Source organism: Lissotriton helveticus, chromosome 1_1, assembly GCF_964261635.1.
Source record: "Lissotriton helveticus chromosome 1_1, aLisHel1.1, whole genome shotgun sequence".
Lineage (NCBI taxonomy): Eukaryota > Metazoa > Chordata > Amphibia > Caudata > Salamandridae > Lissotriton > Lissotriton helveticus.
Window position 1 is genome coordinate 1,773,653,663 of NC_136057.1, and position 23,502 is coordinate 1,773,677,164.

General features: G+C 43.6%; 1 protein-coding gene across 1 annotated transcript in view; it reads left to right on the forward strand.

Annotated features, from left to right (window-relative positions):
• Nucleotides 1–23,502, forward strand: part of GRIN2B (glutamate ionotropic receptor NMDA type subunit 2B) — a 493,334-nt gene that overhangs the window by 459,834 nt on the left and 9,998 nt on the right. Inside the window, exons 8-9 of the mRNA XM_078640153.1 lie at nucleotides 3,824–4,053; nucleotides 19,333–19,493. Coding sequence (XP_078496279.1) covers nucleotides 3,824–4,053; nucleotides 19,333–19,493 — 391 coding nt within the window. The remainder of the gene's footprint in view (nucleotides 1–3,823; nucleotides 4,054–19,332; nucleotides 19,494–23,502) is intronic.

The following is a 23,502-nucleotide window of genomic DNA, read 5'->3' on the forward strand; positions in this document are numbered from 1 at the left end:
TACCAGTCTGACAGTTGAAGTCTTCAGGAGGCCTCCGTGAGAAGAATTGGAATTTGAGGGAACAATGGGAGAGGAGTGCTAATTCCCTGGAAGTCAAGAATAACAGGAGAAACTAGCCCATTAATTTCCACAGGAGCACTATTAGAAGAACTTCTGCTTGTTCCCTTCAAAGTATGGCTAAGCACAGAGGAAGGAGAGGAAAGGAAGAAAAGGCATATAGGAAACTGGACATCCAGGGGCACAAGGCAGCATCCTAGACTCCTGCCCTTGTTTCTTGGATCCTGGTATAAAAAATAGGTAGCCGTCAATTTGTTCTCAAAGCAAAGAGGTCCACAAAACAAAATCTGAAGTGCCTACTTCAGACAGAGAAAAGTTCTTGAGATATACAATTTCCCAGGAGAAAGGGAAGACCCGACTTAGAGAATCTGCAAGCCGCATGTCCACCTCTCGGATATGGACAGATTTAAACAGTGGCAAGTGAGCGCATGAATAAATCGTGACTGCCACTACTGACAGGGACTTTGAAAATTCCATCCTGACAGTTAATATAGACTTTGGAGACTGGGTTTTTAGTCCAGACCACCACCACTAAGTGACTCCGAACCGAATGTCAAAGGTCTTGAGAGCAAAGAGAGTTGTGATCAGTTCCTTTCAGTTCAATGATCGGACCAATTCCCTTCGAGGCCATGAACCTAGGTGGAAGGGTCTGCCCATAATAGCCTCCACAAACAAGTCCCGAATGTAGCATGTCATTCAGAGCAGAATAAAAGATCACTACAAAGGGATGTTCATGATAGTAGCCTTCTGGATATTTTCGAGTCACAGGCCCACATCTGCTGATGCACCAACATCGAAGCACCAGCAGCCAAAGAGGAGGAGAGAAGAACATCAAATGAAGTACCAAACAAAATGAACCCAGACCTCCATTTTAGCCAAGAGCTCAGAACAGTCCATGCGATTCAGAATGACTGCAGAAAGTAAAGAGATGTGTTTGACCAATGATTGTTATGTATATGTGGTTTAGGTATCTGTTCATAGAGTGAGGCTGAGGCTAAGGTCAGATATGATGAAGTCTAGCTTTCACAAGATGATGAACTTGAGCGATAGGATTAAGCACCCCCTGGGATTCTGGTGGACCAGCTCATCAGCTTCGCAAACATGGGGTCCCCTCACAAAGCTTGTGGGAAATCAGTGCCTAACTTTCAGGAGGCTAGACATTTGACATATACTGGGTGATGGCAGCCATGTAGAGACCACGCCACCCATGATAGATCAAGTTCATGACTACTGGATGTATGGGATGTTTTGCAGCAAAGGGTTAATCCAATTGGCAGAACAAATCCCCCTAGTACTTGAATAAGGTTCAGCAGTTGGAAAGCCAAGATTGTCCCTGAGATAAGATGAGATAAAATAAGATAGTAGGTAGAACATATTTGCAATTAGGATCAAAATGCCTCATCCCTTTCTATGTTGCATTCCTGTGAAGAGTAGCAGTAGGAAGGAAGATACAAAGAAGATTCTGAACAGCCAGAAGAGGAAGGATGGAACACATCAGCATGCTTACTTTTTTCAGCCCTTTTTTCAGAGTCACTCTCTTCTAGGAGGTGACCTGAAGTCTTCTTCATGAGGAATTTTAGGTCTGATTTAGAAAGGACCACCCCACAACCTCGCAGCAAGAGTGGGAGACATCTCTTTGCACGTGCTGTGATTCTTCACAGAAACCAGAGCTCAGTCCTATGGATGCAAAGGGAGAAGAGAGATGGTGCTTAAATACCATCCCTGCCACCCATAAAGAGCCAACAGCAGCAAGATAATGGCCTGGTTTCCACTACACTAAAAGAAAACTGCCTGCTCACATCAGCATGCAACTGCGAGCAGCACCTATCCTTCACAGCTTGGGGAAGAGGAAGAGAATAAACTGCACTGAGTATATCTAGGTAACGGAAAGGAGGGATAAAGCCGCGAGGTGAGGGGCCAAGCAATACTAAAGACACGAGTCACATGAAGAAGCTGCTTCAGGCTGGGTCTTCTTTCCCATGCAGGGTCAAAAAACCATTATCCTGCACCTGTAGATCTGTGCCAGGCATTAGGCCCAGACAGAAAGGAAAATACACAATGGTGGACCTCCAGACAGGGGTAGAGCAGGGGGTCCACTTTCAGAAAAACACAAAAACAGAAGTTTGGGTTAGTGGTGCTCTGGGCTATAGTGCTTGGAGGGGAAGGGGTTGGCCCTCAGTAAGGGCCCAGGGCATTTTTTGTTTGGATAGGCAGCAGGATGCCTGTTTGAGTCATGCACACACTTTATGTTATGAGGACTGGGGTGAAGAAGTAGATGAAGAGATGATGTAAATTCATTATTTTGGAGTGGATAGAGTTGGCTCTTATATGCCATGAAAAAACATGCACTTTGAGACCATAGTAGTGGAGAAATGAGTTGCTGCTTGATTGACAGAGCTATTGATTTGTGCAAGTAGTTAACGGTAGCATGCGTTTTTAGGGATCATGACTTGATTTTCATCATCAGGCTTTGACCCAGCCCAAGCGAGAAGGGCCAGAAAAGAAGAAAGAAGGAATAAAAGGCAGTGACAAATGGAGGAAGCCTAGATGAAAAACAAACGGCAAGAGTGAGATGAAGGGACTGGAACTGTAAGATGGTGGAAGAAATAGGAAGGAGGTGGAATCAAGACTACCTAGATTTGATATTTCGTGCAGTCACAACATTCAGCTGCACCAGCAGTGGGTTCCTAAAAAAAGAGGTTGGACCAATCCATTACTCTTTTTTTTAACACATTAACAGCCTGATTCATCATTCTCCCGTTTTGCGAGCCCCTAATAGCGATTCATAAGGAATCGCTATTAAGGACTTGCAAAACGGGATTCATGTAGGAATTGCTAAATAAATAGCAATTCCTTCACATTCCTTATTTGCGATTAGCAAATTGCTAATCGCAAATAAGGAATACTCCCCATTCATTCCAAAAGGCCCATAGGAATGAATGGGGAGTATTCCTTATTTGCGATTAGCAATTAGCTAATCGCAAATGAGATAGCGATTTAAAGGGTGCCAGGGGTGTCCAAAGGACACCCTGTAGCACCCCTTAAATGCAAATTGAAACAGGTGTTGCGCACACACATGTCCAAAGGACATGTGTGTGTGCAACATGCAACTTAGAAAAATGCTTTTAAAAGCATTTTTCTAAGTTTTCGCTATTTACCACGAGGTTTGACCTCGCGGTAAATAGCGGGCCGAAATTGCGAATTCGCAATTTTTAAATGGATGATGAATTGCATTTAAGGAATCTCAAATAGAGATTCCTTAAATGTAATACCTCGCAAAATAGCGAAATCGCAATATTACCGATTTTTGCATTTGGGATGATGAATCCCACATGCAAAAATAGCGCTCGCAAAGGGCCAGATTCTCAGAATCTGGCCCTCAGAATCTGGCCCTTTGCGAGCCGATTTCGGCTTGATGAATCAGGCTGCAAGTGCAGTGTTCACTGATATTATTATGTGGCTTCTGAACTAGCGTTCCCCATTTCTGTTTGATGAGGACTGCATACATTGAAAGAAGAGTTTGTAAAAATGCAAAGATTTATCCAACTTAACAGCCATGTGTTTAGGTTTCAGACATGACCGGCACTGCAGACTTTGTTTCAACCATGTGTCTTTGTACATAGGCATGGAAATGTACACGAGTTAATATCATATACAATTTTATGTAGGTTAAAAAATGTACATCTGTAAGATGACTAGCAGTGGGCGGAGCTGTATGTGGATATTCACGCCCACACTGCTAAATGTTCTCCTTTGTTTCCTGCAGAGCCGGGAGGCCCCTCGTTTACCATCGGCAAAGCCATCTGGTTGCTGTGGGGTCTGGTCTTCAACAACTCTGTGCCTGTGCAGAATCCAAAGGGCACCACCAGCAAGATCATGGTGTCGGTCTGGGCCTTCTTCGCTGTCATCTTCCTGGCCAGCTACACTGCCAACCTGGCAGCCTTCATGATCCAAGAGGAGTATGTGGACCAGGTGTCGGGCCTGAGCGACAAGAAGGTACAGTGTAATGACCAGCAGTGCTGACCCGGTGCAGCTCAGAACAGCGGGAGTTCCTCCTGGGACCACTTAATGCTGATTAGTGGCCCCACATCAAAAATGGGCACAGTAACTACATGTGACACTATTACTCAGACAGTAACTCATGGGGTATGTTTTCTGGGTAAATTAAATTACTGACAGAATAACTATCTGGAGGTGAATTACTGTTGGCAAGGGCATGGCTACAGGCACAATTACTGCTAGGTCACTGAAGACTACTTCAGCCTCTCTCTCAATAATTTTAGAAAAACTAGGGACCAAACCAGAATCCACAAGAACTTCTCATTATGCCCTGTCTCACTTGCTACATCTAACACTACTTTCTGGCCAGTCGTGGACTCTTCCCCTATCCAAAGAACATATCATAGTTACCTAAAATGTGAAGTCCCGGAAGCCGCTTAAAGTGCATTAGTCAGACCAGTTTTCCATCCTTGTCTCTTTTATTTTCCTTAGACTTTGTCTCTTGTTCCTAATCACACTCTTCCTGTCAATGTTCACAGGCTTGTGTTGCATACATGTGATTCTTCTACACAACATATTACTGCATTTGACATTTATTTCTATCAATGGTTTAATATCTTCTCCTTTTAGCCCAACCATCTTACTATATCTATTTTTAACCTTCTCTCTTGTTACATCACATAAATATAACTCTTGTATTCAAGTATGTGCCTACACTCAATGTTCATCTTCTCACGCGGCATAGATTCGACCCCTGTGCCCAACAGTAATACTATACTCAATGTTAATCAACTCTCCTGTTTCATAGTTGTCCCCAACTGTACTAGTCTATCAAATGTTTCTATTCTTTGTTGCATAGAGTCTGCTCTTGGGCCCATCCTTTCATCCTTATTATCCCAGTATTAATTAACTCTTGATGCATAGATTCTACTCTTGGGTCTTGGGTCTAGAATCTATGCATCAAGAGTTAATTAATACTGGGATAATAAGGATGAAAGGATGGGCCCAAGAGCAGACTCTATGCAACAAAGAATAGAAACATTCCTTTCATCCTTATTACTCCACTGTTAATTATCTCTCGATGCATAGATTCTACTCTTGAGCCCATCCTTCCATCCTTATTACTCCAGTATTAATTAACTCTTAATGCATAGATTCTACTCTTGGGCCCATCCTTCCATCCTTATTATTTTGGTATTAATTATTTCTTGATGCATAGATTCTACCCTTGGGCCCATCTTTCCATCCTTATTACTCCATTATTATTTATCTCTTGATGCATAGATTCTACTCTTGGGCCCATCCTTCCATTCTTATTACTCCAGTATTAATTAACTTTTGAAGCATAGATTCTACTCTTGGGCCCATCTTTCCATCCTTATTACTCCAGTGTTAATTGTCTCTCGATGCATAGATTCTACTCTTGGGCCCATCCTTCCATTCTTATTACTCCAGTATTAATTAACTTTTGAAGCATAGATTCTACTCTTGGGCCCATCTTTCCATCCTTATTACTCCAGTGTTAATTGTCTCTTGATGCATAGATTCTACTCTTGAGCCCATCCTTCCATTCTTATTACTCCAGTATTAATTAACTTTTGAAGCATAGATTCTACTCTTGGGCCCATCTTTCCATCCTTATTACTCCAGTGTTAATTGTCTCTCGATGCATAGATTCTACTCTTGGGCCCATCTTTCCATCCTTATTACTCCAGTGTTAATTGTCTCTCGATGCATAGATTCTACTCTTGGGCCCATCCTTCCATTCTTATTACTCCAGTATTAATTAACTTTTGAAGCATAGATTCTACTCTTGGGCCCATCTTTCCATCCTTATTACTCCAGTGTTAATTGTCTCTTGATGCATAGATTCTACTCTTGAGCCCATCCTTCCATTCTTATTACTCCAGTATTAATTAACTTTTGAAGCATAGATTCTACTCTTGGGCCCATCTTTCCATCCTTATTACTCCAGTGTTAATTGTCTCTCGATGCATAGATTCTACTCTTGAGCCCATGCTTCCATCCTTATTACTCCAGTGTTAATTGTCTCTTGATGCATAGATTCTACTCTTGAGCCCATGCTTCCATCCTTATTACTCCAGTGTTAATTGTCTCTTGATGCATAGATTCTACTCTTGGGCTCATCCTTCCAGTGTTAATTGTCTCTCGATGCATAGATTCTACTCTTGAGCCCATGCTTCCATCCTTATTACTCCAGTGTTAATTGTCTCTCGATGCATAGATTCTACTCTTGAGCCCATGCTTCCATCCTTATTACTCCAGTGTTAATTGTCTCTTGATGCATAGATTCTACTCTTGAGCCCATGCTTCCATCCTTATTACTCCAGTGTTAATTGTCTCTTGATGCATAGATTCTACTCTTGGGCTCATCCTTCCAGTGTTAATTGTCTCTCGATGCATAGATTCTACTCTTGAGCCCATGCTTCCATCCTTATTACTCCAGTGTTAATTGTCTCTTGATGCATAGATTCTACTCTTGAGCCCATGCTTCCATCCTTATTACTCCAGTGTTAATTGTCTCTTGATGCATAGATTCTACTCTTGGGCTCATCCTTCCAGTGTTAATTGTCTCTCGATGCATAGATTCTACTCTTGAGCCCATGCTTCCATCCTTATTACTCCAGTGTTAATTGTCTCTTGATGCATAGATTCTACTCTTGGGCTCATCCTTCCAGTGTTAATTGTCTCTCGATGCATAGATTCTACTCTTGGGCTCATCCTTCCAGTGTTAATTGTCTCTCGATGCATAGATTCTACTCTTGGGCCCATCCTTCCATCCTTATTACTCTGGTATTAATTATCTCTTGATGCATAGATTCTACCTTTGTGCCCATCCTTCTATCCTTATTACTCCGGTATTAATTATCTCTTGATGCATAGATTCTACCCTTGGGCCCTGCCTTCCATCCTTATTACTCCGGTATTAATTATCTCTTGATGCTATCACTCCTCCTCCCCTATGCACTAGCCCTCCATCACTCACTGCCCCGCTTACCTCCACCCCTTCCCTCACACATTACACGTCCAACCCGCCCACCGCCTTCGCTTCTCCCCCTGTCCCAAATACTCTGCCTCCACCTACCCCTCTTTCCCCCTCTCCCCCACCAGTCAAGCACTTATCGCTCCTATCCCCTCCCCCCCTCTCCTGCCCATTAACTCTTCTCATTCCCAGGCCCTCCCCATCCCTCCCCTCAACGCAGAAGCTCCCATATCATCCCCCCATGAAAACGACCACACCAAGCTTCCAACCCTCCCTTCCTAGCCAAAGTGCCCCTATCCCCGCCTATTCAGAGACCACCCTCACCCCCGTCCCCTACCTCCATCAACTTCTGCGTAAACTTGACTACAATCTCGCTACCCTAACCACTGAAATAACACTGCTCAGAAAAGGCTTCAACCAGATTAAATACAGCAAACACTTTAACCGCCCCCCTTGGCCTCTTACTCCCATTCTTAGGAGCAGTAAACACACTTACCCCTACCTTTGGTCGACTAAGCCCCTGCTTCCCCGCCCTGACAGACCTCTTCGCACCTCAAATACCTACTCCGCCCCGATCTCTCTACCCTATGCAAAGACTACCTTAACACTCTAACACCCACTGACCCCTCCGCCCCACTCCAACAATCCTGTCTTCATGGGAACCTACAGAAACCCGGAACCTCCGAGCTCCCCAAGGCCCCCTCCTCAACTCACCAGCATTCCTCTCCTCCCTGCCCTTAACCCCAAACCAAAATGCCTTACCTGCATACTCATGAACTGCCGATCAGCGGTTCGTCATGCAACTGAAATCTCCAAAACCATCCTCAACGCGGATCCGGACATTGCCTTTCTTACTGAAACGTGGCTCAAAGACCACTCCACACCCATCCTTGACCTCCTGACTCCTCCTGGCTACTCTATTCTCAGACACGACAGACCTGAAAAAATAGGGGGTGGCCTTGCAATAATCTTTAAAGAAGAACTGCAACTCGCCCAATCCACCAACCCTGACTACTCTACCTTTGAATACTTGGGAGCTGAACTCAAAATAAAAACACCTCTTGGATTCGACTTCATAACATATACCACCCTCCTGGCGATCACCTCCCTTTTACGGAAGAACTATCTGATCTCATCACTACTTCGCTACTTTGTTCCAACTCCAATTATATCTTCCTGGGAAATCTTAACCTCCACTGGGACGAACCCAGTAACCCTACACTAAACATTCTCAACAACCTTCTTGAGATTAGTGACCTCAAACATATTTGCAATGCCCCCACTCACGTTAAAGGTGCTACTCTAGACGCCATCATCTCCAAGCCTGATCTAACATCCTTATCCAGCATCATCCCCATTGATTGGTCTGACCATCACCTTATCCTGTTCAATATCTCCCTCCCAGCACCACCCCCCACCAAGCAAAACACTAAGACTACAACTGGGTCCAGAAATCTTAGGCAAATCCCCCCGGGAGTGTTAAAGCATGAGCTCCAATCCCATCTCGGTCGCACCGCCCCTTCCTCCAATGCGAATGAACTCACCGAGCACTTTAATAAAACTGTCTACGATGTTTTAGACAAGCTCGCCCCCCTAAAAACGAAAACACAACAAAATGCCCCCTCTAAACAATGGTTCACCCTTGACCTTAATAAAGAAAGGCGCTCCCTAAGACTGGCTGAAAGAACGTGGAGACAACACCCTTCCCCTTCCCATCTTGCCCTCCTTAGATATGCCACAACGTCCTACAAAAAAAACATCTTTTTCCGAGAAAGCCTCTTTCTTTCGTCTTCAACTCTCCCGTGCCAAAAATTGACCCAGGGAACTGTTTACCATTATTAGAAATCAAACCTCCCCTGCACTGCCTAACCCGGTGGCCTCCATTAGTAAATGTGAAGAAATCGGCAACTTTTTCAGCGAAAAAAATCGCCAAAATCAACCACGCTTTCCTCCATCCTCTACCCCCACCCACCCCACAACTCCCCCGGATTCCCACCCTCTATCCCCCTCTCCCTACAAACTCACCTTGAATTCCTCCACTCCCCCTCCCATCTCTTATCCCTCCGGATCCACTCCCCATTAGATTACCACCTAAAAATAATACCTCTTGGCACAACTTCCTCCCTGTCCCTGAACATGAAGTCTTCAACATCCTTAGTAAACTCAAACCATCGTCCCACACTAAAGACCCTCTCCCATCCTCACTCGTCCAAGATCTCAAACATGTTATTGTCCCCTACTGGACCAACATTATCAACACCTCCCTTACTACACGAGATTTTCCCACCTCACTTCAACTCGGACAAATCACCCCCATCCCCAAAAACCCTAAAGCTGACCCTAATGACCCTAACAATCTCTGCCCTATCTCCAATCTCCCACTCCTCTCCAAAGCCCTTGAAAAATGCGCCCGTCTCCAATTGGACAATCATATTGACACATTTAACCTTCTTGACCCCTTTCAATCTGGCTTCCGCAAAGGCTGCAGCATCGAAACCGCACTGCTAAACATAGTAGACGGCATTCACTTAACCCTGGACAAAGGGGAGTGCTATCTACTTATCCTCCTTGACCTTACTGCGGCGTTCGACACAGTCTACCATCCTACCTTACTCAACACACTCAAATTCGCTTCGGCATTAATGGAACTGTCCTTTCCTGGTTCACTTCGTACTTCCAGCACAGAACACAACAAATTAAAATTCAAAACAGCCTCTCCAAACCTACGCCTGTCTCCCTAGGTGTCCCTCAAGGATCCATCCTCTCCCCTGCCCTCTTCAACCTCTTTATGGAACACCTCACCCTTATACTTTAGCAAGCAAACATTAACTACCTCCTTTACGCGGATGACACTCAACTGTACTATAAAATGAAATCACATGCTGATATCCTTCACCTTAACTCTACACTAAACAAAATTCAAACCTGGTTTCATAACAACCATCTTAAACTCAACCCTAACAAAACTGAGATCATCCTCTTCTCTCCGAAAAACAACTCCCTCCCCATCCAAACATGGATCACTGACCTCAATGCCCTAAACTGCCCTCTCTCCCTTGCCGAGTCTGTCAAATCGCTCGGCATCACCATCACTAACAAACTCACACTCAACTCTCATGTAAAGAACTCCGCTAAAAGTGCAATCTTCACTCTTTGCCACCTTAAAAAAGTCAAATCTTTTATCCCAGCCAATGACTTCAAACTAATTATCCAATCGCTGGTCCTATCCAAAATTGATTACGGGAATGCCCTTTTGTCCGGTACTCCCAAAATCCACCTCACCCCCATCAAATCCATCCTCAACCTTGCAGCTAGATTAACAACCAACAGTAAACGTTTTGACCACATCTCCCCCACCCTCAAGACCCTCAAATGGCTCCCCATCAAAGGCAGATCTTCCTACAAAATTGCTTGTATCACACACAAAGCCCTCTATCGGATCTCCCCAACATATCTCTCATCGAAACTCAAAAAAGCTGGCAGCACTAGGTCGCTGAGAAGCACTAACACTCTTCTGCTCATTCCACCTCTTCTAAAAAAAAGTGCATCGAAATCCCGATCCTTCTCAGGCATGGCCCCTACCATTTGGAACGCCCTCCCCAATGGCCTCCGATGCAACCCCTCCTTTGACAGCTTCAAAAAATACCTCAAAATCCATCTCCTCACTAAATTCTGGGATTAATCTGATCCTAGATCCCCCCGGTTGCATACCGTCGCTCCCCCCAGGAACCTGTATACCACGTCCTCACTGCTACATTGCTTAGCTTACCTTCCCCATTGGCACACTGTTTATTATAATCCACTTCCTACTACGATGTATGCATGACACTCAGTTTGGTATTCTATTTATGCCCCCTATTGCGTAGGATTTCTGTTGTAGTCTGCTCCATACTCTGCTTATTTTTATTTTCATATGCCTTTATTTTTTTATGATTTATGATGTAATTTTCCTCGCATACTGTTACTGGTATTTTCGTCTCCCTATACTCAATACTGATGTGAAGCGCTCTGATACCCTTGGGTGTAGCCAGCGCTATATAAAACCTTTTAAATAAAATAAAATAAAAATATATTCTACCCCTGTATCCAACCATACTAGTCTATCCAGAGTTCATTTTCCTTTTGCATAGATCATGTTCTCTTCCCAAACCGTACTTCTGTATCCGGTGTTAACTTTCTCATGTTGCCGACATTTGAGTCTTGTTTCCAACATATGACTCTATTTTATGTTCTTTTCCTTTGTTGCGCCAACTGTACACTTGTATCCAACGACAGTAGTATATCCATTGTTCACCTTCTCCAGTTGCATTCAGTTGACACGTTTATGCAACGTTTTACTATATTCACCATTAATCTTCTATAATTGCAAGGAAATTGGCTCCATTGTTGTGTGGTTTTTACTCTTATACTCAATGTAACATTCTATCCAATGTTGAGTGTCTACCTCTCATTTTATATCATATTATTCTACTGAATTGATATTCTCTTGGTTCTTGCATTTGTTCAGCATCCACTGACATAGTTGCCAACATTTGAAAAAATAAATCCCAGAACACTTTGCAGCACAGGGCTGCTACAGTTAGAAAGCCCTTGTTTGCGTACCTGTGTGTAATATAGAGGAACAGTTTCTGCAACAATATTACCTGGGACAGTCTCCAATTTGCTGGAACTGTCACTGCAAAAACAGGACAATTGGCAGCAATGCACTGTATTTGTTTCTTACCGGCTAAAACACTGCTTAATTTGAGCCTGTGGTTTCTGGTGCTCGGTACCAGCACTTAATTGTCACCACCGGCGCTTGTGACAGACTCTGGCACAAGGATGCACTCTCTGGCTAATTGAGAGGTGACCACAACAACAGTTAATTATTAATTCAATATATATAAAAAATTACTATTATCTGCTGCCCAAGCTATTCTAATAGCTTTGGGGGCCCGAAACAGTCCGAATTGTCACACTTGTAGGAGTGTGATGGTTAGTAGTTGTGTTGTTACTATCATTGGGGGAGTGCCGGCAGGGGAAATGTGTGTTGCACGCTGCAGGCACTGATGGCTGCCCAGACATAAAGTACCCATGTAAAAAGGTAAACTTGAAGAGGTGTCTGAGGTCAAAGTAAAAAAGCAGAACCCTGGGTCCCCCTCTCTCCTCACTCCCTAGACAGCTCAATACACACCGGTGTGTTGCCTTCATGCCACTAAATGCTGAACTGTAAGGAAGTACGGAACTTTTGTGGTAGTCCGATTACCTCGGCTGGTGATATCCTATCTCCCACCACCGGCGCTTAACTGCGCCCTTTACTATATCTCTCTTCATACTGTCCTATTGGAATCATACATTTATTGCTCCCTTCCCCTATGTAGTTGTTTTTTCAGAGATTATCCAGTGCTTAATTTGTAATAATATATGTGCCCGGGCCCTTGCCAGTAGGCCACTGCAGCTTTAACCACCCATTGCCTTGTCAGCGCTGGCAGAAACAATACCTATGCATCTACCAACCATAACACTCCTATAAGTGTGATTATTCAGACTATTCCAGGCCCAAGTCTATTTGAATAGCTTGGGTGACGGGAATTAGTCATTTTAAATATATATTGAATTAAGAACCAGCTGTTGTTCTGCTCATCTCTAAATTACACACACACACAGCGCAACCATGTGGCAGACTGTTATAGTGCCGGTGTTCAAATTTAAGTGGGTGTCGAGCACCGGAAACCACTGGCTCAAATTAAGCACTGGATTACCCTCGTGTTAGAGAAGCACACAGGAGCAGCGTGACCATTCATATGATGATGTTAGGTTGTTACTTTTTTTTGCAACTGAAAAATGTTGTGGGATGGACAATATTGGCCTTGTTGGCTTGACTCACACATGGGGAAAGAAACCTTTGATGATAGACATTGCAGCTTTCCTAAGTTTACATTAGACTGCATGCCTGCTCTTCTAAGCGATGTTTGCATAAACCAACGTAAACGGAATTTCTTTCTCTGGTGGCTGCTGTTAGGGAGCAAACAGTCATTTGAGCAGCAGCCATTTTGATGTGGGGCAGATTGGTAGAAGAATTTGAGGTAACTCAGCAGACATTTTTACCCTGATACAATGACCTCAGAATTGCTTTTCCCACAAGAAAGAATGCAGCCCTTGAACTCGGGCACATCACAGCAAATCGGCCAGTCAGTCAATCCTAATTACCGCAGACGGATCCACCATTATAATCTTATTATTATGGCATTCCATCTGACATCCTCTTGTTTAAAAAAAAATTAAGATTCAATTACCATTGCCGTCTGTCATAGCTGAGCGCATGAAATATGGCACTGCATGTCTGCAGCCAGCTCCCACAATCATTTTCCACTCCGCCCTGCCAGCATGTTCTCTTGGTGCCTTTTAGGGAAGAGGGGTTCACAATCATGTTTCCTCTCAATGGCAGGCCAAACCTCATGAATATTTAAATATGCTATTTCCCTATTTTGTCTAAGTTACATTTCCACACGTTATGAAGCAGACACATATGTGACTGGTAGCGCGCGGCACTGGTGGAGAGTGCTTGCCGAAATGCAGGTTTTATTTGCACTGAGGTCTATGTAAGACACATTTTGGTGTTGCATGTGAGATCAGAGTGTTTTTCTTTTTGTGTCTTGGATTGGAGTTCTTACTAATGCAGTGAATGGAAGAAGATCAAGGAACATTGTTTAAATCAAGCTTAGGCAAAACCATTGGTTCTGTCTGGCATGCATTATAAAGGCTAACTTTTACAAAAATAAGGCTGCTGCAGTGATCAAACAAAACAAACATCGATTGCTTTCTGTATATAATCCATCTATGGGATAACAAATTTAATGTGTGATGATTTAGTGGACTGGTGAGATGAAAACTAGTTCTCCATGCATTGCAATGGAACTCCCCATCGCAGGCAGAAAGATACACCAAACAGCCAATAGCATGAAGGGAGTTATTCACGTGGGGCACAGCCAAAGGCCACTTTATATCCATGTAAAAGAACTGCTAACAATTGGTCGTGCAGACAGCTGCGCTCTCAAGCCAAATCTAAAATGATATAATTTCAATAACATTTATGAATGATTAACACGTAAATATTATTCAAATAGAAAATACCTTGATACATAGGTCTATTAACATGGTTCCGGCTGGAAAATACATACATCAGATACTTTACCAGGACTGTAAACATTTCTTCCTGAGAGGCGTATACATAAAACCCAAAGTAGTCCACATATCCATGCTCAAAAGGAAACTGAGTGAACAGGGTACGTAAACATAACTTCACAGCAGGGCTTTAAGTGGGCCGGGTCCTCAGCACTGCCAGTTCTAAAAAGCAGGTGCTCAGATGGGTTCCTATCGGGCTCTTCATTTTTGCCCTCACTCTCAGGGTGAAAAAAAAATCTGACCTCTGCAGTAGTGCCACCCTTCGCTGCCTTTGATGTAACAACTGAGACTCGTTATAGTTCTTTCAGTCTCATCATTTCAGAACGGAAGTATTTTCAATATTATATGCACCAAAGCCAAAGTTGTTGCTTATTTATCTTATGCAACTAACCACTGACAAAGTCAACAGTCCTGGCTTGTTGTAGGTGTACTGTTACTTGTTGTATTATATATCTGGTTGCAATGACAGAAGCAGCAAAATACTAGTTGGGCAGCACGGTATGCTTTGCACAGACTTGTAGCTAACACGTTTTAAGCCACACCCTTCATTACATCGACCATGCCCCTTTGAGAGACCCCACCCCCCAGTTTTTCAGTCCCACTTAAATCCCTGGTTCACAGCATGTATTGCATATATCCGTTATTTCGTAGAAAGCTCTTAAAGCTTGAGATAACTGGGGGGGGGGGGAATGTGCACGAAAGCAAGAGGGGTTAGTTGTTAGTTTACAAGGTCCAGAGATACACAGCAGACTGATTTCCGGAATTACTGTGTTTTTTGGTTTTTCTGGTGCTATCCTATGATAATATCTGGTTTTATATATAGCATCTGCCATGAGGTTTTCTTCTGGGCAAACCTCGCTACACATATGTATGTGACATATAGGTCTACAGGCCTGGATTTAAAATGTATATTTATATGTCTGTTTATAGAATCTGTGTTATGTGACATGGCATAATCCTTTACGCAGGGTATTGTCACTGAAACCCAATAAAGTTAGATTTTTTTTTTTTTAAAGCTTGAGGTAACTTTGATAGACGAGAAATTTCCAGTACAATTCTCCGTCTGCGGTGTGAATTTAAATTGAAAAATGCAGTATCCTTTAAGTTTTTTAAATCTCAGATAATCTTCATCTGCAGAAGTTAATCTGCCGAACTGTGGGATTCATTGATCCCAGAGTTCTCAAGAAGTGTCTGTATTTTACAGTTCCATTGTGATTCAAGTGATAAAAATTGCAACATTCAATCTTTTATTAATATGTGCCATGCAAGAGCACAGCTTGAGTAAGAGTCTGAGGTACATGTGTCAGGTTCTGTAACATAACTAATGCAATTTATTATATTAAAAATTGTAAAATGTAAATCGTATGTTTTACAGGCCTAATGCAAACAGGGGACTTGAGTACTGAGAATAATGCACTGTTTCAGAGTTAAGGCTACATCGGGATGACCCCGTCTTTTGATGGGTTGTGATACTGTGATCATGGTTTTAACATCCACTGTAGAAGGTTATGAGGGCCTCAGTTTTCAAAGAGAAATCACTTCACGTGATTCAAACATTTCATGTACAGGAAACAAATATGTACCAATAATTGTACTAATATTTCAGAAGAAGAGGAAACATAAATCTGGTGATTTTGCAATAATCCCATAATCAACAGAGGTTAAGATGTAAAACACATCTATTCTCTATGCAAGATGAGATGTTCTTCCTCAGAGATTTTTAAATTGTCCATTGCCCTCATAGTAAGTTCCAACTTTTTAGGTGACTCTTTCCATGTTTCCCATGTTATTCTTTTCCAATACTCCATCGTCAACTTTTGCTTTCATCGTTCTCCCTAAAGTGCAGATTTTCATCAAATAGGATTCCAAGGGAGTTTGCTAGATGGTATTTTCAACATAATTATTGTAACACAAAAATATGATGGACGGAATGCTGAACGACGCCCTTGATGTACGAGCTTCATCATGGTTGCTTTCGTCGGGCTTGGTCCCGCGGGCCTTCCGGTAATCGGTTTCGTGCCTCAACCGAAGCAGAGCAAGTTGGGGGGCATGTTCCCCAAGATGCACGACCCATTGTTTTTATTTTAATCCATCGTTTTTTAGCTCACCATGCCACCCCAGTTTGGACCTAGCCATATGCAAATCAATCTTGACCCTCCTACCCATGGGAACAGTCCAGTCTGAACTGCTGGGCCCGGTCCTCCCTGAAACAGAAAATAAGTATCCTGGGACCGGTCTCGGGGTATCACCCCTCATCAGACAGGTCAGCTTGAATCCAGAGGCATAGTGAACATGGGACCCATGTCTGAGCATCCCCATCCCCCAACTATTGCAACACAAAAAGATGATGGATGGAATTCTGAACATTGTCAAATATTCACCCCCAGTCACAGATCTGGGCTAAATCAATTGTTTTTTGCTCACCGTGCCACCAAAATTTGGACCCAGCCATTTGCAAATCAGTTGTGATCATGCTCCTCATGGGAATAGTCCAGCTCGAACTGCCAGGCCAGGTCCTCCCTGGACCAGAAATCAAGCATCATGGGAATGGTTTTGGGGTTTCACCCCTTATCAGCCAGGATAGCTTGATTCCCGTGGCATAAGTGAGCACAGGACCCAAGTCTGGGCACACGCTTCCCAATTAGGGCAAGTTTGCAACACAAAAATATGATGGACGGAATGCTGAACATTGTCAAATATTCACGCCCAATCACAGATCTGGGTTAAATCAATAGTTTTTTTTCTCACCACGCAACCTTAATTTGGATCCTGCCATATGCATTTGTCACCCTAAGTGGGAAGGGTATGCCCATACTTGGGTCTTGTGCTTGCTATGTCACTGGATTCAAGCTAGCCTGGCTGATGAGGGTTGATACCCCAAAACTGGTCCCAGGATACTTGCTTTTGGTCCACAGAGGACCTGGTCTGTCAGTTCGGGCTGGACTGTTCCTATGGGGAGCAGGGTCAAGGCTGATTTGCATATGGCTGGGTCCAAACTGGAATGGCACGGCGAGCAAAAAAACAGTGGATTTAACCCAGATCTGTGACTGGGGGTAAATGTTTGTCAAAGCTTTTTTTATCAGAGTTGCTTCGTGTAAATATTCAACTGTGAAGTGAAAAAGAGCAATTCAGTTTTGAGGCACGTTCATTTCAGGTACATCAATTTTCATCTTTACATGGGATGTCTCCCAACCACACTGGGTGTTAGGAACTAGTATGTCAGACTTCTGGGCCTCGCTTAAGCTAGGTTCAATAGCAGCAGCTGTTTAGTATTGAAATCAGACCATACCAATGGCCTCCAAAGAATTATAACTCCTGAAATCAGTAGGTAACGTAAGAGAACAAATCTCATAATCAAAAAATGTATACATTTTTTGTAAAGGGAAGGCTTGCTGGTGCATCCAGGGACCTGTTTGTAAAATAAATCTTGACACCTAAAAGGAAACTGTTACATCTCTAGAGAAACCCAACAACAGACTGGGACATCATTCCAGGAACCTGACAATAGACTTTTATTTCGCACCAGGAACCTGACATCAGGCTGTGACATCACACCAAAAACCTAACATTAGGCTGTGCCATCACTCCAGGAACCTGACATCAGGCTGTCACATCACTCCAGGAACCTGACATCAGGCTGTGACACCACACTAAAGATTGGGTTTCAAATGGCGACATTGCCCGAAAATCGGATATTAGACAATTGCATCACTACAGGGAACTTACATTCAGAGAGTAATATCAATCCAGGAAGCTGATATCAAACAATACATCACTCAAGGAAACTGAGACCGCACTGCAACACCACTATATTAACCACATATCAACTGTGACATCACCCCGAAACCTTATTATCGTTACCCCAGAAGACAGTTTCCAGCACAAAGATTGGTGAAGGTCTATCCTGGCTATGAACTCTATTTATATCTTCCTCCAGTTAATTCAATATTGTGTGGAACAGTCATGGCCAGCGTTAAGTCGAAGCGGGCCAAATCCATGTCAGATTTTCAAGACGCAAAACTCCAAATAAAAGAATCACCCACTCCATGCCAAAGGAGACGGGGTGTCTAACACCAATCAACACACAAACTCCCTTTTGGCTTAATATTAAACTACGAAATGTAATGTACCTAACTTATTTCTTCGAAGTTCTCCCTATTATTTAACCAAGGAGTGTATTATAAATAAAGGAACATGTACAACTTTTACTCGACAAAATATCGTTTTTATTCTCAATATATTATTAATTACAGACATTAGAGCACATATAATCATTCCATAATAAATACATTCATATTATTCAATAATCTTGGAAGAATAAACATCCAAATCAATGCAACTTCTTTTTAACACAATACATATTCTACCATCCTGTTTATTTTATAATTACCCAACTTGAAAATCATTTCTCAACAAAAATATTGTACAATTTAGTAAAGGATTATAACAAGTGCCTGCATTTTTATAATAAATGGTATCATTTGTTTAGTAAAGGTTGCACATGTTTATTTGAATTGCGGGGGTATTTGATGAAATAAGTATGATTTAAAGACTTTGTATTCAACATTTTGTGATTTTATATTAAGCTGAAGTTGAGTTTGTTGGTAGAGTTTGAAGATAACCACAGTTTATGCATGTCCACTATTTTCATTTAGCTTTATTTTATATACATTTATCCCATCTGTTCGTCCTGATAACCTACCAGTGATCCAGTCCTCCCTGAGATGCACAAATCACGAAGGTGATTGTCGGTGCACAACAGGAGACGCATACGAACTAGGTCAGAAGTTCCTGCATTTGTTCAGCTGGGTAAAGAGCATCTTAATTACCAGGGCCATCTGTCCCCACTGCATGGCATCTCTAATCCTCCAAGGTGTTAAAATAGCAGTAATGTTTGGGTTCTGGTCAAATTATCTAATAAATGCCCTTCGTCTCCCATCATCAATGGCGCTAGAGTGGACTTCAGTTTCCGTCTATGTCATTATGTGTCTTAACTATACTGTTGATGCTCACTGACTAGATGTGCAGCCGATATGCGTTTCTGGGAGGTAGAAAACTGACCTGCACATACACATTCTAACTTTGGTGCCTTTCTCCACCTCTCCTAGTTCCAAAGACCGAATGACTTCTCGCCGGCCTTCCGGTTTGGGACTGTCCCAAATGGGAGTACAGAGCGAAACATTAGGAACAATTACCCAGAGATGCATGGCTACATGGTGAAGTTTAACCAGAAGGGGGTGCAGGATGCCCTCCACTCTCTCAAAACTGGGTAAGTCGTTGTTCAATTTCTTACTTTTTTGGGGGGGGGGGAGTTTTATACAGGGAATACTCGACCCAAAGGCATCAGAGCTTTACATGAGCACCAGTTGTGTTACCAACGGACACATTCATTTTGTTAGGCACAGGGAGATTAAGTGATTTGCCCAGAATCACAGGATGTTGAGCGTCCCTGTTGAGACTGGAACCTGGATCCCCAGCTTCGAGGTTAACAGCTCTAGCCGTTAGGCCACATCCAGTCCCCTACTTGCCATTTTCTTGCTTGATGTATGTTTTTGGCTTGTGCCAGCGATCACTGGAGACAGATGGTCCACTGGGAGAGCTACTTTGTTAATGAAATTCCAGTCTTTCCAGAATGCTGCAAAGAATTATACCAGAACCAGTCCATATGAGGCTGCTCTAGGAAAATCGCAGTGGCACCAATAGCGCCCCAGTTAACAGGATTGATACAGACATCTGAGGCGCTTCGACCATTCTCAAGCTCCATGTGCAAAATAGTAGGCTTGTCGCATTGTAAATCGGGAAACACAGTCTTTGATTGCACCTTGATTCTGTGGTGAAAACTCCCACCTATGGACAGGTTAAGTGTGCCAGTGATGTACAAATATTCATAATGCACACAACACTACAAGTATCAGTAGCAGCTGCTACAGGGCAGACGTGGTAGGGCGGGGGAGTGGAGAGGAGGGGTTAAAAAAATTAAGAAATAAAATATTACAAGGAAATAAAATAAATGTACCTGCCAGCTGCCGCTTCTCCTCTGTCCTTTTTTCTTCCATCAACGCAGGAAGCAGGAGCATAAAGCACCAAGGCTTCCAAACTCCCCTAGCCAATCACGACTCTGCTGATAGTAGTGTTGTGATTGGTCTGAGTACCGTGGTTCGACGCTCAGATGGGGACTGGGAGCCTGGGCATGTTTTCCACCCAGGCTGTGCAACACAGCCCATTGAAGAACATGCCAAGTGCGCATGATTGATTGGCCGGCCCATGACGGCCGGCCACACAATCATGCACACTTAGAGAGTTCCCACCACTCCTCCATCTGCTCTGAGGCAAGTCCAGCCCCGCCCAGCCCCTACAGAGGAGTACTGAAAAATAAAATGATAATAAGATGCTCTTATCATTTTATTTTTCCTGTGAGGCAACGCTCCTCCGCCTCAACGGAGGAGCCAACCCTTACTAGGATGTTTATTTTTCACCTTCATTGTGACAATACTGTTGAAATTGTTTAGTTGAAGTCAGTCTTCATGATTCTTTCAGACCGAAAACATCCAGATAAAACATGCTTGCCAGTGATGAAAATCTTTGAGAGGTGTCTTTCTTTAACTGATAAAGTAACTTAACAATAATGGGCTCTTTAAATTATGATATTGTTCTGAAAGTTTGATTGGCGCAGTCCAGGGAAAAGCAGGAATATTGTTCCTCAGTGAAATTTTGCATTGTCAACCATCTGTAGCCTCTCAGTGAAAGGTGACCTTTGGTGCAAATGCCAGAGTCTGTAACCTCTTGTATAAGGTGCCCTTTTCGCTCCTTATTCTTCATATTCAGCGACCTATAACCACTCACCAAGGAGACTTCTTGTCTATAAAAAGCTTTTCCTGCAATCTCTAACAGCTTTGCAAGGAGCCCTTTCCTATTAAAGTGCATCCTCACAGCCTGTTTTACCTCTCTGTGTGAAGATCCTTTTCCTTGTGTACAATGTGAAGACTACAGTCTGTAACCCATACTCTGGGAGGTGCATATCTCACAGGCAGTCGTATCTCTGTGAATAGAAAGCTCTTTCTACTCCCTTGATGCGTATAGCGCAGTCTGTGACCACTCCTAAGAAGCTTTTTTTCTGTCTAGAAAATACGTGTTGTGCAATAGTTCTGTCCTCTGTGTAAAGAACATTTCCCTTCTCTATCTTGCATTTCTCAGTCTCCAACTTCTTCATAAATTGCATACGGCAGTTTCAGCAACTGCTGTGTCAAGAGCCATTTCTTGTCTGTAAGGTGCACACCCCACCTGCAGCGGCTCCTCTGAAATGGCACAGGAGCGGTGCCCCTCTGGCTCAGAGCCAGCAGCTGAAAAATAAAACAATATTTTATTATCAATTATTTTTTTTAGATGCTGACTGAGTCAGCGTGTGTAGGAGGGGCAGGTCAAGAAAGGGAGGAGGAATGGAGTGCTATAGGCACTTCCAAGTGCGCTTTTCTGTTTGGCCGGCCGTCTCAGGCTGGCCATACAGGCATGCACATTTAGGTTTCTCCACCCAGCTGTATTCTACAGCCAGGTTTCAGAAATGGCACAAACTCCCTGGGGCTGAGCGGAGCATCAAACCAGCCCATTCAGGCCAATCCCGGAGCTGCTCTCACAGTATGAAAGCAGCGTCAGGATTGGATGGGGAGTCTGTCCCAAGGACTGCCGTGAGAAGCAGGAGAATGGAGGAGCACCGAAACACGAGGCAATCACAGTATCAGGTAAGTATTTTTTAAATTCTGTTTTTTTAATTCAACCCTCCCTTCTCCACCTCTTTCCACCGCCACCGCTGCTGCTGCCCTGCTGGCCTACCATTCCATATTGGTAGCAACCGCGTCTGCACCCCACTTTCCGTTACCTCCCTCTGGAAGGTGCCCTTTCGTGTGTGTGGAGGTCGTGAAACGCAGCCTGTAACGGCACTATGTAAAGAGCCCTCCCCGCTTTGTAAGGTGCATATCACACGGTGTGTATCCACTCTGTAAAGCGCGGAGCCCATTTCTGTCTTTGCAGTGTACATCCCACAGGCTATCGCCTCTCAATGTAAGAATCCGTAGCCACACAAGCCCACATTTTAAAACTAGGAAGTAAGTTTTGAAAAAAACTGGGGAACAGCCCTTTTCTCCATTGACATGCGTTGAAGTAAAGGACATTTTATGCGCGAGACGGCTAAAATAAAGCCTTTTTTAGCTTAAAAGTCGGGAGTCTCCAGTAGTTATCGGCTCTATTGGCATGACTGCCTTAACCTTCGTGTGAGGCCTTTCAGGTCTGATAGGTTCCATGTCGTGCATGCAGTATCCGCTCTGTACGGACCCCTTTCTTTTCTGCCCGGTGCACTTGCAGGACTCTGTAACCGCCCCATGAGTCCTGTCCGGTTTTTTGTTTTTGTTTGTAAGGCCCATACCGTGCAAATTGCAGCCTGCGCCGGCCCTGTAAAGAGCCGTTCGCATCCGGCAGCATGGCACCCCTCTCAGTGTAAATAATGTCTCCTCTCGATAAAGCTGTTCGCCGCAGAGTCATGCATCACCCCAGGGCTCTTTAAATATGTCTGCCCGTGAATATAAACAGCGCGCAGGCCCGGACGATCCATCATCTTCGGCGACAAGGTGAACATTCCGCACAGGCGCCCTCAGGAGCCATGCCACGCGATTACCGTGGAGGCGACGACGCCCTTGATGTACGAGCTTCGTCATGGTTGCTTCCGTCGGGCTTGGTCCCGAGGGCCTTCCGGTAATCGGTTTCGTGCCTCAACCGAAGCAGAGCAAGTTGGGGGGCATGTTCCCCAAGATGCACGACCCAAAACTAAATCGAGGCTTGCTGGGCCGCGCACGTGCCGCGTTGTTCCTCCATAATCGCTCCCCCGGGCTCTATGGCTGATGATTCCGTATGCAAATAGAAGTCTGAATGAATACATACGTCACCTCCCCAAGTTTCATATCTTCGCCTTACCTTTTTTTTACGTTTAAGAGCGTGATTTACTTACTGCATGCATTTAATTATTTCTTGTCAGGTACACTTTATGGTTTGGAATTAATAACCCCCTCCTGTCCCCTCCGCGTACCTGTCCTTAATTGTGAGGCGACTCCGCCTCACAATGAAGGCCTCACAATTAAAGACCGAGGCGAAGGGGACAGCGAATTTGGATAATATAAAGATTGCAAAATAAAGGAAACAAAACTGGAAAAAAAAACATAAAAAAATAACGACGTCAAAAAAAAAAGATTAGGAAACATAAAGTATACATTTAAAAAATAAAACAATGCAAA